This window comes from Patella vulgata, chromosome 3 (genome assembly GCF_932274485.2).
Source record: "Patella vulgata chromosome 3, xgPatVulg1.2, whole genome shotgun sequence".
NCBI classification, from domain to species: domain Eukaryota; kingdom Metazoa; phylum Mollusca; class Gastropoda; family Patellidae; genus Patella; species Patella vulgata.
This window is the reverse complement of record NC_065881.2, coordinates 32,893,044-32,912,519: the sequence shown is the minus strand read 5'-3', so window position 1 is coordinate 32,912,519 and position 19,476 is coordinate 32,893,044. Positions and strand designations below refer to the sequence as shown.

Below are 19,476 nucleotides of genomic sequence, written 5' to 3'. Positions count from 1 at the left end.
AGCCCAGGGGGTTAACCTAGCTGAAAAGTGTACCAATTTTCTCCTATATGGTATCAATGTATGTATATCTGGTATCATCAGAATGTAAGTCTGCCGGGTTTCTGGTGGTGGGTGGGGTATTCCACACCCAAAATGCAATGCCCTCCAACTAGTCTAGATTAGCTCCTTTCAAATGTAGAACGTCTACGTGCTATAGGTAGGCTCTATGCTGGTCAGTCTGTGGTCACTGTTGCAAGAGCCTTTAATTGTTCACGCCAGACAATAATTAATCTTAGAATGAGAGTGCTTCAAACTGGAACTATTGCCGACCGCCACGTGTGACGTCACTCTAGGAAGATCAAGCAATACGATTACGTCATCTTAGAAACAGATTTGTCACTGCAACCTCCACAAGTAGAGAGATGTTTGGTGGAAGGGTAACTGCACAAACTGTTCGAAATCGCTTGCAGGCTGCTGGTCTTCGAGCTCGGAGGCCCTATAATGGACCAATATTGACACCTCTTCATCGCCGTAACCGACTTGTGTGGGCCACAAGACACATAAGATTTACTCAAAGACAGTGGAATTCGGTTGTCTTTAGTGACGAATCTCGATTCACTTTGAGATTTGCCGATGGCAGGGCCCAAGTGTACCGTAGACGAGGTGAACGTTACGCTCAAGTATGCGTCAGAGAAGTTGACCGATTTGGTGGCCTGGACTAACGTTTCAACAAGACAATGCTCGACCCCATACAGCCATTGCTACCCAGAATTTTTTAAGAAATGCCTGTGTCCAAGTCCTGGATTGGCCGTCGCTTAGCCCCGACCTCAATCCTATTGAACACATCTGGGATGAACTGGGTCGACGTGTTCGTCAGCAAGTGAATCCACCACTGACGTTGTAGGACCTTCAACATGCTCTTGCTGAGCAGTGGTGACGTCTCCCTCGGGTAGTGTTTACTAATGTTCTGAGATCCATGAGAAGACGTTTGGCAGTACGAGACGCGAGAGGAGGCCACAACCGTTACTGAACACTTTATTCCAATTGTACTCCAAGTCAGTGAATTTCATTTTTGGGGGTACTGTGACATCACGAACGTTATCACAAACGTTATCAATGTCAAGGACTTTCGGCGAGACGTATTCTTGCTTTCTGTTGATGTCAAGGTCGTCTGTGCACAACATAACACTAAAATAGTTGCCTTAAACCAAATATTAAAATTCTAGTCCCAAAAATCCCGAGTGTCAAGTTTTTAATTTGGCTGAGTATATATATAGATAGCTTGCCAGGCAACAAAACATACAGATGACATTGTAATTTTCGTCGCTTGAGGGTTCACAAGGTTCTAACGATAGGTTGCCAGGCAACAAAACATACGCCCACAGCAGTTGACAAGGGTTGTCACATATTTATTCTTTTGTAGGTAATTTCATACAGATGACATTATAATTTTCGTATTTAGAGGGTTCACAAGGTTCTAAAGACAGGTTGCCAGACAACAAAACATATGCCCACAGCAGCTATATCGTCCGGGCAGTCAACAGGAGTTGTCGCATATTTTTACTTTTTTCGGTAATGAAACATTTATAATACATAAAAATCTGATTAAGAGTAACAACTCATTAAGTAATTATCAGAAAAACTTTAGAATTTGTTGGTTGTTATAAAGTTCTGCCCTATACTAACGTTTAGTATACAAAACTTTTAACATCATGGATTTAGCTGTTCAAATCATAAGATTCATTGAAAATCAATATACTTGTTCGTCTCAAGACCTTAAACACTGTGTATAAATTTAAAGTCAATCGGATATCAACTTTAGCCTCTAGAGCGGCCACAAGATTTTTCAAAGTAATCATGGGCCATAAGTCTGGCAAAAATTATTGGAAATCACTGAAAATCAATAGGATTCTTCGTCTCATGACCTTAAACACTGTGTATGAATTTAAAGTCAATGGGAACTAGCCTCTAGAGCGTCCAAAAGATTTTTCAAAGTGATCAAGGGCCATAACTCGGGCAGTAATAATCCGAAATCGCTGAAAATCAATAGGCTTCTTCGTCTCATAACCTTAAACACTATGTATATTAACTTTGGCCTTTAGAGCGTCCACAAGATTTTTTGAAGTTATCAAGGGCCATAACTCTGGCAGTAATTATCGGAAATCGCTGAAAATCAATAGGCTTCTTTGTCTCATGACCTTAAACACTGTGTATAAATTTTAGGTCAATTGGATATTAACTTTGGCCTCTAGAGCGTCCACAAGCAATTGTGGATGGATGGATGGATGGACGGACGGGGGCAACAACAATATACGACCACAACTAAAACAAGGGAAGTAATCTACAGAAATTGTTGAAATCAGACAAGCTTTTTTGTTTTACTAATTCAAATAATCCATATAAATTTCATACAGATCGGATGATAACTTTTGTCGTTCGAACCTTCATAAAGTTCAGCAAAGTCAATCAAGGGCCATAACTCTAGACGTAATTGATGGAAATTGCTGACATTCAATAGGATTCTTCATTTCACTATGATGCATATGAATTTCATACAGATTAGGTGATAACTTTTGTCGTTCACAAGATTCAACAAAGTTAAACATGGACCATAACTCTAGATGTAATTAACGGAAATTTGCTGAAACTCAATAGGCTTGTTCGTTTTACTAATTTAAACGATACATATAAATTTCATACAGATCGGATAATAACTTTTGTCGTTAGAGCATTTAACGGAAATTAACGGAAATTGCTGAAATTCAATAGGCTTCTTCGTTTCACTAATTTAAATGATGCATATCAATTTCAAACAGATCGGATGATAACTGTTGTCATTAGAGCGTTCACAACATTCAACAAAGTGAAACAAGGGCCAAAACTCTAGATGTAATTAACGGAAATTGCTGAAATTCACTAGGCTTCTTTTTTTTACTAATTTAAATGTTGCATATAAATTTCATACAGATCAGTTGATAACTTTTGTCGTTAAAGCGTTCACAAGGTGCAACAAAGTGAAACAAGGGCCATAACTCCAGAAGAAATTAACGGAAGTTATTGAAATTATATAGGCTTCTTCATCTCATTAATGCAAACAACATATATCAATTTCAAAACAATCAATGATAGTAGTCTGTAGAGTGTTCACAAACCGACGGACAGGGACGACGGCAATATACATTATACAACCACATTTCCATGTGGGCGTATAAAAATGGTCTTGCCTATGTTATATCTGAAATAAAAAAATATCTATATGCTTTCTCTCTAGAGTTGGATATATGTTCATTTTCGAACAATTTTCCTCGGCACACAATGTCTATTTTTGGGGCGTTTTTGGGACATTAATAAAATAAGGAATGGAGGTATATGAGCGAAATTATGTGAAAATGTCAAAAAGTTTGTGAATTTTTACAATTGCATATTTTTAATCTGCTATATATTATTAAATTTGGTTACCATAGCAACAAAAACAGGATAAATATGCCATTCCGACCATTTTCAATTATATTTACCGTAACGGACTGACGACAATATACAAGGGTTGTCGCATATTTATTCCTTTTTAGGTAATTGGGGGTCTTTACAAGACAGTTCCATACAGATCAGATTATAATTTTTGCCATTTGAGGGTTCACCAGGTTCTACAAACTGAAACAAGGGTCTCAACTCTGGAAGTAATCTACAGAAATTGTTGAAATTTGACAGGCTTTTTCGTTTTACTAATTTAAACAAGCCAACAGTGAGGCTGATGTCCCCCGCCGAAATTGCAAAATAAATAGATGACACATATTAATTAATCGCACATCATCACTCTCTATCACAGCGTTTCCCAACCTCTGGGTCGCGAGCACTTTTCGTGGGGTCGCAGACTAGTCTGAGAACTTTAAAAAAAAATTCTATCTTTTCATGTAATCTATCTATACATCTTCAATAGAAGGCTTGATCTCGCTTTAACTCCGTACATCTTATCAAGGCCTTCACGTAACACTCTACAATCTACATTTTTCGTCACTAATTTCGATTGGTCTAGGACCCAGCTCTAGACCTCTCAGATTCCTCGATAGAAAATATCATCTCGAATACCAAGTCTCGCGCTTTCCAACTGAAATATCTACCTGTGATAATCGAGTTGCAAAGTTCAAGGTTCGTTCAATGTCAAGGCTGCTGGAAATTTCCAAAACAAAGAGACTTGCCGCTGCCAATTTTCGTGCAAATAAATACTTCTCTAGTCTCTAAAACAGTTTCGATTGCTTTTCCGTGAGTTTTTCAACTGAAAAAAAAAACCCTTTAACGGCTGTAAACTTATCTATTCATTGAACATCATCAGTCACTGATCGATCAGTTCGAACACTACTTCCCCGATCTCGACGTCCAGAGGATATTGCTCAAGAGGAGCTTGTGAGACTGCAGCAGGATTCCGGAGCGAAATCACTGTACAAGTCCTTGTCTTTGTCCAGTTAAGTGGGGTCGCGTGGCTAAGTGGGTAAAACGCTGGCTCGCTAGCCTGGAGGTCGGGTGTTCGATCCCTGCATTGGCCGAGAAAGTTCATGCAGATTTTCCGGCGTGGTTTCCCCTTGTCAGTGATGCAGGACGGAGGGCCTGAAAAAGGAAGCTGTCTAGTCGTTCGAATGGGACGAAAAACAGAGGTTTGGTGTACACAAGATCCCTTGACAGTTGGAATTCGATATAATGGTAGGCCGTAGTGCCGCTGTCCGGGCAAAATTTCCCTTATAGCACACTGCATGGCGAATGCCCGTCTTCATTGGCCCAGTTCGGAGCAGAACAGTAGGACGTTAAACCCCATTTCATTTCATTTGTCCAGTTACTGGTGCAAAATGCTTGAATCCTATCCACGTCTATCCAAGAATGCAACACGGCTCCTCATGCCGTACCCGTCGTCATACCTATGCGAACGGTCATTTTCTACAATGGTTGTGATAAAAACAAAATTTAGGAACTGGCTTGAAATAGAACGAGACGTGATTGTCGCGCTGAGTGGCGTTGAGCCACGCATTGAAAACCTGGTCGCTGAAAAACAGGCGCAACCATCACACTGATTAAAAAAATCAATAATTTGTTACCAGACTTTTAATAAGTAAACAATAATAAAAGTGAATGATAATGATGTTTCATAGTAAAATGTGACTTTGTTCTTCGAGGGGTCGTGATCTGATCCTGGGTCTGGAATGGGGTCGCCACCCAAAAAAGGTTGGGAACCTATGCTCTATCAGATAGAATCAAGATTATCTTGTCCCAAAGCATCGACAAAGTTATCGTGTCCCAAAGCATCAAACAATCAAACTGCTTATCTCTGCTTACCACAAGCAGAAAATTCTCATCTTCAAACTTCATCAAGGAATTCACATAATTGACACCTACGCCAAGTATGAATATTCTAACTCAATTAGAATGAGAGTTATTGTGTTCCAAAGTCTCAACCAATCAATTGCTTGTCACTCTGCTTACCCTGAGCAGAAAATGCTCATTATCAACTTAGTCAAGGTATTGATGTAATGAAACTATACACCAAGTTTCATCACTCTCACTTAATTAGAACTAAAAGTTATCGTGTCCCAAAGCATCAACCAATCTAATTGCTTATCTCTGTTTACCCTAAGCAGAAAATGCTCATCTTCGAACTCCACCAAGGCATTGTGTTCCAAAGTCTCGGCCAATGAAATTGCTTATCGCTTGAAACAAGGGCCATAACTCTAGAAGTAATAAACGGAAATTGCTGAAATTCAATAGGATTCTTCTCTTTACTAATTTAAATGATGCATGCAAATTTCATACAGATCGGCAGATAACTTTTGATGTTAGAGCGTTCAAAAGGTTCAATCAAGTGAAACAAGGGCCATAACTCTAGACGTAATAAACAGAAATTGCTGAAATTCAATAGGCTTCTTTGTTTCACTAATTCAAATAATGCATATAAATTTCAGAAAGATAGGATGATAACTTTTGGCGTTAGAGCATTCACAAGGCTCAACAAAGTGAAACAAGGGCCAGAACTCTAGACGAAATAAGCGGAAATTCAATAGGCTTACTCGTTTCCCTAATTTAAATATTGCATATAAATTTCAGAAAGATAGGATAACAAGAAATTGTGGACAATGGACGGACAGACGGTGGCGACGGCAATATAAGTCCACATTTCTATGTGGGCGTATAAAAAGGTTACAAATCGTGAAAAAACGAGCAATGGAGCTGTGACACCTAATGATAGGTTATGATGGTGTTTGGTGACCTAGTCATGTTATAAAGGCCTGGAAGCTACATTTTGACTCAAATAATTGTTTTCTTTTTACTTCACTTTTGAAAACTTTTATTATTCCTTCAAATCGGTATGTAGCCTATTATTGAGCAACTTTCTTTTTATTTTGTATATTCTTATCAATGTAGATATCAAATCATGGCAACTAAAGCAGGCCTTACATAAGTTGGTTCTTTCAATTTGTTTAACTGGCCAACAAATATACATGTAGATCTATTAATACTCGAGGTGTTAAATATATTTTCCTAACAAGAGCATCGCTAACGCTGCAATATACGTCCACATTCCAGCTTTGATCGATATGGTATTTTTAAAAAGGAAGAGAATGAAACATGAAACGGCTGTAATATGATCAGAGACAAAAAAGGCTAGGTGTTTGTTTTGCCAAATTTACAGAGAGAGCGAGAGAGAAATGGGGTTTAACGTCAACTCGACACAAACTAGGTCATTTCGGGACTAACATATGGTTTAATTTTATTTCAATAATTAGTTTGCGCATAGGGGTCTTTAGCAGTGGGAGGAAACCGGAGGACCCGGAGAAAACTCACGAGGTTGGACAGGCGACCCTACTCCTTGTCATGTACAACCGGGTATTCGAAACCACACCAGTCGACTCAATGACAGACTTTATGATACAGCGCGCGCACGCTAACCATTCAGCCATCCACACCCCCCCCCCCCCAAATTTACAGACAGAGTACTAACAAAAAAGTGGGTGTGACACTGCCCCAGGAGGTCTTGGCAAGCATCAAAATAAATAGTTGCTGTCTTTACGGTATAAGGAATAAATATGCAAAGTTCCAAGATGATCCATTCAGAATGGCAGCCTGTAGATGATAAATACAAAAGATAGGTTGCCAGGCAACGTAACATACATCTACAGCAACTAAATCGTCCGGGCAGTCAACAAGGGTTGTCGCATATTTTTACTTTTTTCGGTAATGAAACATTTATAATACACTAAAATCTGATTAAGAGCAACAACTCACGAAGTAATTATCAGAAAACTAATAGAATTTGTTTGGTTTTTATAAAGTTCTGCCCCATGCTAACGTTTTGTATGCAAAGCTTTTAATATCATAGATTTAACTGTTCAAGTCATAAAAATTAATTGAAAATCAATATATTTGTTCATCTCAAGATCTTAAACTCTGTGTCTCAATCTGAAGTCAATCGGATGATAACTTAAGGGCCATAACTTTGGCAGTAATTATCTGAAATCGTTGAAAATCAATAGGAATCTTAGTCTCATGACCTCAAACACTGTGTATAAATTTAAACTCAATCGGATATTAACTTGAGCCTCAAGAGCATCCACAAGATTTTTTGCAGTGATCAAGGGCCATAATTCTGGCAGTAATTATCGGAAATCGCTGAAAATCAATAGGCTTCTTCGTCTCATGACCTTAAACACTGTGTATAAATTGAAAGTCAATCTGATATTAACTTTGGCCTATAGAGCATCCACAAGATTTTTCAAAGTAATCAAGGGCCGTAACTCTGGCAGCAAACATTGGAAATCGCTGAGCATTCACAAGGTTCAACAAAGTGAAACAAGGGCCATAACTCTAGACGTTATAAATGGAAATTATTGAAATTAAATAGGCTTCTTCATCTCACTAATGTAAACAACATATATCAATTTTAAAACAATTGGATGATAACTTTTGCCGTTAGAGCATTCACAAAAAATTATGGACGATGGACGGAAATATACGGCCACATTTCTATGTGGGCGTATAAAAACGGAAATATTTCTTAATGGTAATAAGGAACACCTTGTATCAATCATTTAGGATGGAATGTCGCAGTGAAAGATTGAAATGACTGTGTCATCAACCATAGATATGTTGTGAACCACTGGTGTTCATTAGACTAAATACAGTATCAATAAAATAAGAACACTTAAAAAAGGGCTGGTAACACAACAATTTTACTTGCTTCTGAGTATTTTGAGCCTCGAAGTCACGCACATGTAGAGGGCAAAGATAGGTTGCCAGACAACAAAACATACGTTGTTTGAAGGTTCACAAGGTTCTAAAATCTAAAACAAGGGCCATAACTCTGGAAGCAATCTACAGAAATTGTTCAAATTCGAAAGGCTTTTTTCGTTTTAATAATTCAAATAATGCATATGAATTTTATACAGATCGGATGATAACTTTTGTTGTTCACAAAGTTCAACAAAGTAAATCAAGGGCCATAAGTCTAGACGTAATTGATGGAAATTGCTGACATTCAATAGGCTTGTTCGTCTTCATTTCACTAATTTAGGTGATAACTGAAACTCAATAGGCTTGTTCGTTTTACTAATTTAAATGATACATATAAATTTCATACAGATCGGATAATAACTTTTGTCGTTAGAGCATTTACAAGGTACAACAAAGTGAAACAAGGGCCATAACTCACGGCGTAATTAAAGGAAATTGCTGAAATTCAATAGGCTACTTTATTTCACTAATTTAAATGATGCATATCAATTTCAAACAGATCGGATGATAACTGTTGTCATTAGAGCGTTCACAATATTCAACAAAGTGAAACAAGGGCCATAACTCTAGATGTAATTAACGGAAATTGCTGAAATTCAATGGGCTTCTTTGTTTTACTAATTTAAATGATGCATATATATTTCATACAGATCGGTTGATAACTTTTGTCATTAGAGTGTTCACAAGGTGCAACAAAGTAAAACAAGGGCCATAACTCCAGAAGAAATGAAAGGAAATTGCTGAAATTCATTAGGCTTCTTTATTTCACTAATTTAAATGATGCATATTAATTTCAAACAGATCAGATGATAACTGTTGTCATTAGAGCGTTCACAAGATTCAACAAAGTGAAACAAGGGCCATAACTCTAAGATGTAATTAACGGAAATTGCTGAAATTCAATAGGCTTCTTTGTTTTACTAATTTAAATGATGCATATATATTTCATACAGATCGGTTGATAACTTTTGTCATTAGAGTGTTCACAAGGTGCAACAAAGTAAAACAAGGGCTATAACTCCAGAAGAAATTAACGGAAATTGCTGAAATTCAATAGGCTTCTTCATTTCACTAATTTAAATGATGCATATCAATTTCATACAGATCGGTTGATAACTTTTGTCATTAGAGCGTTCACAAGATTCAACAAAGTGAAACAAGGGCCATAACTCTAGATGTAATTAACGGAAATTGCTGAAATTCAATAGGCTTCTTTGTTTTACTAATTTAAATGATGCATATAAATTTCATACAGATCGGTTGATAACTTTTGTCATTAGAGCGTTCACAAGGTGCAACAAAGTGAAACAAGGGCCATAACTCCAGAAGAAATTAACAGAGGTTATTGAAATTAAATACGCTTCTTCATTTCACTAATTTAAATGATGCATATCAATTTCAGACAGATCGGTTGATAACTTTTGTCATTAGAGCGTTCACAAGATTCAACAAAGTGAAACAAGGACCATAACTCTAGATGTAATTAACGGAAATTGCTGAAATTCAATAGGCTTCTTTGTTTTACTAATTTAAATGATGCATATAAATTTCATACAGATCGGTTGATAACTTTTGTCGTTAGAGCTTTCACAAGGTGCAACAAAGTGAAACAAGGGCCATAACTCCAGAAGAAATTAACAGAAGTTATTGAAATTAAATAGGCTTCTTCATCTCATTTATACAAACAACATATATCAATTTCAAAACAATCGGTTGATAAATGTAGTCTGTAGAGTTTTCACAAGAAATTGTGGACGATGGACGGACGGACGGACGGGGGCGACGGCAATATACGACCACATTTCCATGTGGGCGTATAAAAAGGCAAAATTTTGGAATGTCTGCATATTTTTACGCAACTCGAAATTGATCCACTGCAACCTCTGGGCCCACAACCTAAAAACATGATTTTTCGTACAATCAGGGGCCATAATCCATTAAGTTTCGGTTCGATATGTGTGAATATCAAAATCGGATAAAATTTTTGACTAGAGTGCCCACAAACAAAATGTGAACAGATGGATAGGGACAATGACAATATACGTTGACATGAAAATGTGGCCGTATGAAAAAAAACAGAGTTATGTCAACTATCCTCACAAAATTTATGAAGAACTGTTCGATAAAGGCATTTCTACGAACTAATTATATTTTCATAAAATTCAGTAATAAAACAAACCTGTAGCGCATGTAAAATGTGAGTAGATTATTTTATCTGGATCTGGGTTAAGTTCTACAAACATTTTTAGAATGAATTCTCTTGCTAAGCCAGCGTCCCTCTTTGGACCTGAAGGAAAAATATGACAAAATGACTATACTGGTAATATTAGCAGTCATCTAATTTACATCAAATATCAAGTTAACTAATTTACCAATTATAATATTGATATACAGTTTGTACCAATTTTTTTGGACCGAAATTGCTCCTGAAAAAAAAAAAAAAAAAAAAAAAAAAAAAAAAAAAAACCAACCCACGCTCGGAAATCCCTAAGGTTTCACAGTGAATTTTTGCTTGCTCCCGCAGAATGTTTCATTTATCGATTGACCAAAATTTTGGGTGCTTGACATTATTCACGCTCGAAAATAGCTGACATTTCATGAATTTTTCTGTGGTGTACATGTATTTGTTTCTCAAAGCATTTCACTTATTTGTATTTTCTGATGGCTGTGAGGGTCTTTTTACAGCATTTGTAAGTTCTAGTTTCCTAGGTAAAAGAGCAACTTAAAACATTTCCACTGAAGGACCGTTTCAATATTTTACAAAAAGCAATAGATCTAAATGAATACACAAACTACAATGGACCCGTTTTGCTGAAATTTAGTAAGTATAATCCGTTTATATCCAAGAAGTAATGCACCACATTGTGTGATTGTAAATTTCTACTAGTACAACGTATAAAACTCGTTCACTTGGTGAATGAATACATATCAAATAAGTCCCCAAATTTGTAGAATATATATTACAACGCAGTAAATCTGCATACCTTGGTGACCTTGAAAATTTTCATTGCCTTCAAAAAGGGAGTTATTTTATTTTAGAGACTAACTCAAATACAATGTCATGGTTATACCATCAAAAAATATATTTGCAAAGAACAATAGCGTAAGAATATACATGTAATCACAGAGTTGATTCATTGGCTAGATTTGGCGGGTAATATGACACGCGACATATGATTTATTATGCATGGACTGTGTGAATGACGACTGTAATTCAGTGTCATGTTAAAGCCCACAGTATTTAATTCATTCATTTTAATTGTGATGTATTCTTTAAAGGTGACCAAGTCCTAATATTTGAAAAAAACAGCGGTAGCCAGGCAGGATACGACCACACTTTGCAAGAGATGGATCGAGAACAAGCTAAACAAAGATAGGTTGCCAGGCAACGAAACATACGCCCACAGCAGCTAAATCGTCCAAGCAGTCGACAAGGGTTGTCGCATATTTATTCCTTTGTAGGTAATTGGGAACCTTTACAAGACAGTTCCATACAGATCAGATTATAATTTTTTGCCGTTTGAGGAATCACAAAGTTCTACAAATTGAAACAAGGGTCTCAACTCTGGAAGTAATCTGCAGAAATTGTTGAAATTTAACAGGCTTTTTCGTTTCACAAATTTAAATGATGCATATAAATTTCATACATATCGGATGATAACTTTCATCAATCGAGCATTAACAAGGTTGAACAAAGTGAAACAAGAGCAATAACTCTAGAAGTAATAAACAGAAATTGCTGAAATTCAATAGGATTCTTCTCATTACTAATTTAAATGACGCATGTAAATTTCATACAGATTGGCAGATAACTTTTGATGTTAGAGCATTCACATGGTTCAATAAAGTGAAATAAGGGCCATAACTCTAGATGTAATACACAGAAATAGCTGAAATTCAATAGGTTTCTTCGTTTCACTCATTTAAATAATGCATATAAATTTCAGAAAGATAGGATGATAACTTTTGGGGTTAGAGCGTTCACAAGGTTAAACAAAGTGAAACAAGGGCCATAACTCTAAAAGTAATAAACGGAAATTGCTGAAATTCAATAGGCTTCTTCGTTTCCCCAATTTAAATATTGCATATAAATTTCACAAAGATCGGATGTCAACTTTTGGCATTAGAGCGTTCACAAGATTCAACAAAGTGAAGCAAGGGCCATAACTCTAGATGTAATTAACGAAAATTGCTGAAATTCAATAGGCTTCTTTGTTTTACTAATCTAAATGATGCATATAAATTTCATACAGATCGGATAAATGATGCATATCAATTGCAAACAGATCGGATGATAACTGTTGTCATTAGAGCGTTCACAAGATTCAACAAAGTGAAACAAGGGCCATAACTCTAGACGTAATAAACGGAAATTGCTGAGATTCAATAGGCTTCTTCATTTCACTAATTTAAATGATGCATATATATTTCATATAGATTGATTGATAACTTTTGTCGTTTGAGCGTTCACAAGGTGCAAAAAAGTGAAACATGGGCCATCAGTCCAGAAGAAATTAACGGCAGTTCGTGAAATTAAATAGGCTTCTTCATCAGGTGCAAAAAAGTGAAACAAGGGCCATCAGTCCAGAAGAAATTAACGTCAGTTCGTGAAATTAAATAGGCTTCTTCATCTCACTAATGCAAACAACATATATCAATGTCAAAACAATCAGATGATAAATGTAGTCTGTAGAGTGTTCACAAGAAATTGTGCATACATGTGATTGGCCACAAGTAAAATATCAGATCTTTGTAAAAATGTCAGGAGAATTAAGGTCAAAAGAGGGAGACTTTATCACGCGTTAAAATTACCCACCCACCATGAATAAAAGATAAATTAATTTACATATTTTAATATCATTTGATTGTAAATCGTCGGTAATTGCATCTTATATCATTAATCCCAATTTCCTCCTCATTACAATCCAATAACAAACAACTGTTGTGCTAATCTTGTCAGTTAGACGACGAGATTAACGGTTTCTTCGTTGTACTCAACCGGCATCTTTAATTCTTTAAATGACCTCTGACCCACGCTATTCAAGACCTCTCATTCTTATAAATAATTCGAAATGAACAATAAAAACTTAATTAAAATCAACTGATTGCTAAACTTTATTAATTTCGTATAAAAACAATAATTATCATGTTATTTAAATGGTATTGTTCAAAATACGTAAACATCGGAAATGTATTCAGGTCGTGTTACTAATTATAGTAACAACATTCAACACGAGATTGTCGGTTGTCGTTAACAAAAAAAAGTCTTTCTCGTTTTATTTCGATGCTATTTGATTACATTTTTGACTCCCAAAAAATAAAATTACAAGAATTGAAAAAGCAGGAGTATTTGTCTCCCGATCGGGAGCTTGGGATATCAGGGGTGAAATCGGGAGACTTCCGCGAATTGCGGGAGGTATCACATGTATGATTGTGGACGACGGATGAGAGAACAGGGGCGACGGCATTATTACGACCACATTTCCATTGGACAATTCCCTGTTTATTGGTACCAATTTCATTGTGATCGGGCCACAAGTAGCTAAGATATGGGCCTTTAAAGATTAGAAGGATCGTTCGTTTTAACCCATTTTCGCAAATTTCGGTCGTCCTTAGCAACAAAACCGTTCATCCTATTTCGTTAAAATTTGAGAAATCAGCTTTACCACCCCACATAAACATGTACATAAAATTTCATGAAAATCCAAGGAGGTGGGGTTAAACCCATTGGGTGATTTGACACGGAATGACCCTAATGTAAACAACATCAATTTTAAAACAATTGGATGATAACTTTTGGCGTTAGAGCGTTAGACGGACGGGCGATGGCAATATACGTCCACATTTCTATGCGGGTGTATAAAAAGCGATTTTTCATACAATCACAGGCCATAATTCAGGAAGTTATGATCTGATATGCGCGAATATAGACAGGAACCAAGATCTTTAGGTTATAAAGATCTATTTCAAGTTTCATCAAACCTTTTTTTAAATCAGATAAAAATTGTGACCTCTAGAGGGACCACAAGCTAAAAATGTGATTTTTGGTACAAACATGGGCCTTAATTCAGGAAGTTATGATCCGATATGAGTGAATATTGACAGAAACCAAGATCTTTGGGTAATAAATATGTTTCAAGTTTCATCAAAATCTGATCAAAATTGTGGCCTCTAGAGGGTCCACAACAGATATTTACACTATTTGCGGACAAAAGTCGGTCATTTTGTCCAGCAATTTTGGTCCGAAATTCGAACTCCGTCATCATTAGGGTGTAACGGTGATATATTCAAACGTTTTTTTAAATAGGATAAAAATTGTGACCTCTAGAGGGACCACAAGCTAAAAACACAATTTTCGTGCAATCAAGGGCCATAATTCAGCAAATTAAAATCGGATATGCACGAATATCGAAAGGAACCAAGATATTTGGGGTATAAACATGCATTTCAAGTTTGATCAAAATCGGATGAAAATTATGATCTCTAGAGGGGCCACAACCTTGATATACCAAGCGTTTCTTTAAATCGGATAATAATTGTGACCTCTAGAGGGACCACAAGCTAAAAACACAATTTTGGTCCGAAATTCGAACTCCGTCATCATTAGGGTGTAACGGTGATATATTCAAACGTTTTTTTAAATTGGATAAAAATTGTGACCTCTAGAGGGACCACAAGCTAAAAACACAATTTTCGTGCAATCAAGGGCCATAATTCAGCAAATTAAAATCGGATATGCACGAATATCGAAAGGAACCAAGATATTTGGGGTATAAACATGCATTTCAAGTTTGATCAAAATCAGATGAAAATTATGATCTCTAGAGGGGCCACAACCTTGATATACCAAGCGTTTCTTTAAATTGGATAATAATTGTGACCTCTAGAGGGACCACAAGCTAAAAACACAATTTTTCGTATAATCAAGGGCAATAATTCAGGAAGTTACAATCATATATGCGCGAATATCAAAAGGAACAAAGATCTTTGGGTTATAAACATAAAGATAGGTTGATAGGCAACAAAACATATGCCCACAGCAGCTAAATCGTCCGGGCAGTCAACAAGAGTTGTTGCATATTTTTACTTTTTTCGGTAATGAAACATTTATAATACACTAAAATCTGATTAAGAGCAACAACTCAGAAAACCATTAGAATTTGTTTGGTTTGTATACAAAATTTTTAATATCATGGATTTAGCTGTTCCAAGTCATAAAAATTCATTGAAAATCAATATACTTGTTCGTCTCAAGATCTTAAAACTCTGTGTATCAATCTGAAGTCAATTGGATGATAACTTTAGCCTTTAGAGCATCACAAGATTTTGCAAAGTGATCAAGAGTCATAACTTTGGCAGTAATTATCGGAAATCATTGAAAATCAATAGGATTCTTCGTCTCATGACCTTAAACACTGTGTATAAATTTAAGGTCAATCGGATATTAACTTTGGCCTCTAAAGCGTCCACAAGATTTTTTCAATCAATAAATTTAAAAAAACGGAATTATAAAGAGTAAAATCGGAATGATTACGACAAAATCGGAATAGTTGGCATGTATGAAACCCGCCGTGTACTGTACGAGTGTATGCGAGAATGGCTCCGCGTAGCAAATAATATCCGCTAAGTATGCAAATTAGGCACGGCCTATGACGAAATAACCACATGACATTTTAATCTCGATTAGTCCAGACATATTAGCTTATTCCATTTTATATTAATAATAATCGAGAAAACTGGAGACATGTTTTCGGCTATTTCTGTCGTTTTACCGCGAATTATGCAAATTAGACACGGCAAATGACGGAAATAACCACATGACATTTTGATCTTGATTAGTACAGACATAATAGCTTATTCCATTTTATATTAATAATAATGACACATGTTCTCGACTATTTTCGTTGTTTTACCGACTCATACTACGATATCCGGTACCCTATTAGATGCGTAGAATCTGTCGAGGTTTGCTGAATGATACTACGATAAACAGTATCGCCATCAGATTCACAACAAACAGCGAGAATGCTGAGACAGTCGTCAATGTAAAACTAAAACGAGAGGGATTTTATCAATCAAAAAGGTCAGGAATGAAATATAATAAATTTCTTCCAATAAATTTTAAAAAACGGAATTATAAAGAGTAAAATCGGAATTCAGAATTAGACTCAGAAAATCGGAATGATTCCGACAAAATCGGAATAGTTGGCATGTATGTTTAAGGGCCATAACTTTGGCAGTAATTATCGGAAATTGTTGAAAATCAATAGGAATCTTCGTCTCATGACCTCAAACACTGTGTATAAATTTAAACTCAATCGGATAGAAACTTGAGCCTCAAGAGCGTCCACAAGATTTTTTGAAGTGATCAAGGGCCATAACTCTGGCAGTAATAATCGGAAATCGCTGAAAATCAATAGGCTTCTTCGTCTCATGACCTTAAACACTGTGTATAAATTGAAAGTCAATCGGATATTAACTTTGGCCTCTAGAGCGTCCACAAGATTTTTCAAAGTGATCAAGGGCCATAACTCTGGCAGCAAATATTGGAAATCGCTAAAATTCAATAGGCTTCTTCGTCTCATGACCTTAAACACTGTGTATAAATTTAAAGTCAATCGAATATTAACTTTCGCTTCTAGAGCATCCACAAGATTTTTCAGAGTGATCAAGGGCCATAACTCTGGCAGTAATTATCAGAAATCGCTGAAAACCAATAGGCTTCATCATCTTATGACCTTAAACACTGTGTATAAATTGAATGTCAATCGGATGTTAACTTTAGCCTCTAGAGCATCCACAAGATTTTTTGAAGTGATCAAGGGCCATAACTCTGGCAGTAATTATTGGAAATTGTTGAAAATCAATAGGTTTCTTCGACTCATGACCTTAAACATTGTGTATAAATTTAACGTCAATCGGATATTCACTTTGGCCATTAGAGCATCCACAAGATTTTTTGAAGTGATCAAGGGCCATAACTTTGGCAGTTATTATCGGAAATCGCTGAAAATCAATAGGCTCCTTCGTCTCATGACCTTAAACACTGTGTATAAATTTAAAGTCAATCGGATATTAACTTTGGCCTTTAGAGCATCCACAAGATTTTTTGAAGTGATCAAGGGCCATAACTCTGGCAGTAATTATCGGAAATCGTTGAAAATCAATAGGCTTCTTCGTCTCATGACCTCAAACACTGTGTATAAATTTAAGGTCAATTGGATATTAACTTTAGCCTCTAGAGCGTCCACAAGGAATTGTGGACGCCGGACCGCCGGACGGACGGACGGGGGCGACGACAATATACGACCACATTTCAATGTGGGCATATAAAAACGGAATTATAAAGAGTAAAATCGGAATTCAGAATTAGACTCAAAATCGGAATAGTTGGCTTGTATGCTAGAGCGTCCACAAGATTTTTCAAAGTTATTAAGGGCCATAACTCTGGCAGTAATTATCGGAAATCGCTGAAAATCAATAGGCTTCTTCGTCTCATGACCTTAAACACTGTGTATAAATTTAAAGTCAATCGGATATTAACTTTGGCCTCTAGAGCATCCACAAGATTTTTTGAAGTGATCAAGGGCCATTACTCTGGCAATAATTATCGGAAATCGCTGAAAATCAATAGGCTTCTTCGTCTCATGGCCTTACACACTGTATATAAATTTCAAGTCAATTGGATATTAACTTTGGCCTCTAGAGCGTCCACAAGATTTTTTGAAGTGACCAAGGGCCATAACTCTTGCAGTTATTATCGGAAATTGCTAATTTCAATATGATCAAAAGCCAACAATAATTGCATAAAACTTCTGCTTTTATTTCTAATAATATACGAGCAGGTTTATGATGCCAGAAGTTATGTCGATATTTAACCGATATTCATGTAAATATTACACAAATTACTGGAGAATAATACAAATTTATACTTGCCATCAAACTCGGGAAAATAGTCTACTAGGTGTGAGTGCATAATTTTCTCTTCTAATAAATCTTTCTTATTCAAGAAAAGAATGACTGACGAGTTTTGGAACCATGGGTATGTGATAATTGTTCGGAACAAGGCTTTTGATTCTTCCATTCGGTTCTGAAACAAAATATAACGTGCATATAAGAATGATGCACTGTAAGTGAGTACCAGTACATATCAAGTATCGATTTATCTTCGATGCATCGATTCGGCCGACGCCGATGCGATTCTCGGCCCTTTTTTTGTATTATCGATACATCTGCAAAAAATACTAATAGCAATATGTGTCTGACGACTCTGAGGAGTTCACAAGTTCGTCCAAGTCAGACCATATCCAATATTGCCTCATGGGGCTAATAATATGGTCATCAGTTACATGGCTGAAACTTACCAGAAACAAATATCCACACTTGGTAAATAGAATTTTCAAAGATAGATTGCCAGGCAACGAAACATACGCCCACAGCAGCTAAGTCGTCCGGGGAGTCAACAAGTGTTGTTGCATATTTTTACTTTTTTCGGTAATGAAACATTTATAATACACTAAAATCTGATTAAGAGTAACAACTCATGAAGTAATTATCAGAAAACCATTAGAATTTGTTTGGTTTTTATAAAGTTCTGCCGCATGCTAACGTTTAGTATACAAAACTTTTAATATCATGGATTTAGCTGTTCAAGTCATAAAAATTCATTGAAAATCAACATACTTTTCGTCTCAAGATCTTAAACTCTGTGTATCAATCAGATAATAACTTTAGCCTCTAGAGCGTCACAAGATTTTTCAAAGTGATCAAGGGCCATAACTTTGGCAGTAATTATCGGAAATCAATAGGATTCTTCTTCTCATGACCTCAAACAATGTGTATGAATTTAAAGTCAATCAGATATTAACTTTAGCCTCTAGAGCATTCACAAGATTTTTTTAAGCGATCAAAGGCTAGAACTCTGGCAGTGATTATCAAAAATCACTGAAAATGAATAGACTTCTTAATCTCATGACCGTAAATACTGTGTATAAATTTAAAGTCAATCAGATATTAACGTTAGCCTCTAGAGCGTCCACAAGATTTTTCAAAGTGATCAAGGACCATAACTCTGACAGTAATTATCGTAAATCGCTGAAAATCAATAGGCTTCTTCGTCTCATGGCCTTAAACACTGTATATAAATTTAAAATCAATCTGATATTAACTTGAGCCTCTGGAGCGTCCACAAGCAATTGTGGACGCCAGACGGACGGACGGATGCGA

The 19,476-nt window shown here is 36.2% G+C and overlaps 1 protein-coding gene across 1 annotated transcript in view; it reads right to left on the bottom strand.

The window, feature by feature from the left end:
- Positions 1–19,476, bottom strand: part of LOC126814506 (guanine nucleotide-binding protein G(q) subunit alpha) — a gene marked incomplete at its 5' end in the record, with an annotated part of 106,175 nt that overhangs the window by 6,008 nt on the left and 80,691 nt on the right. The window contains 2 exons of the mRNA XM_056100046.1: positions 10,430–10,537; positions 18,187–18,340. Of these exons, the coding sequence (XP_055956021.1) occupies positions 10,430–10,537; positions 18,187–18,340 (262 nt within the window). The remainder of the gene's footprint in view (positions 1–10,429; positions 10,538–18,186; positions 18,341–19,476) is intronic.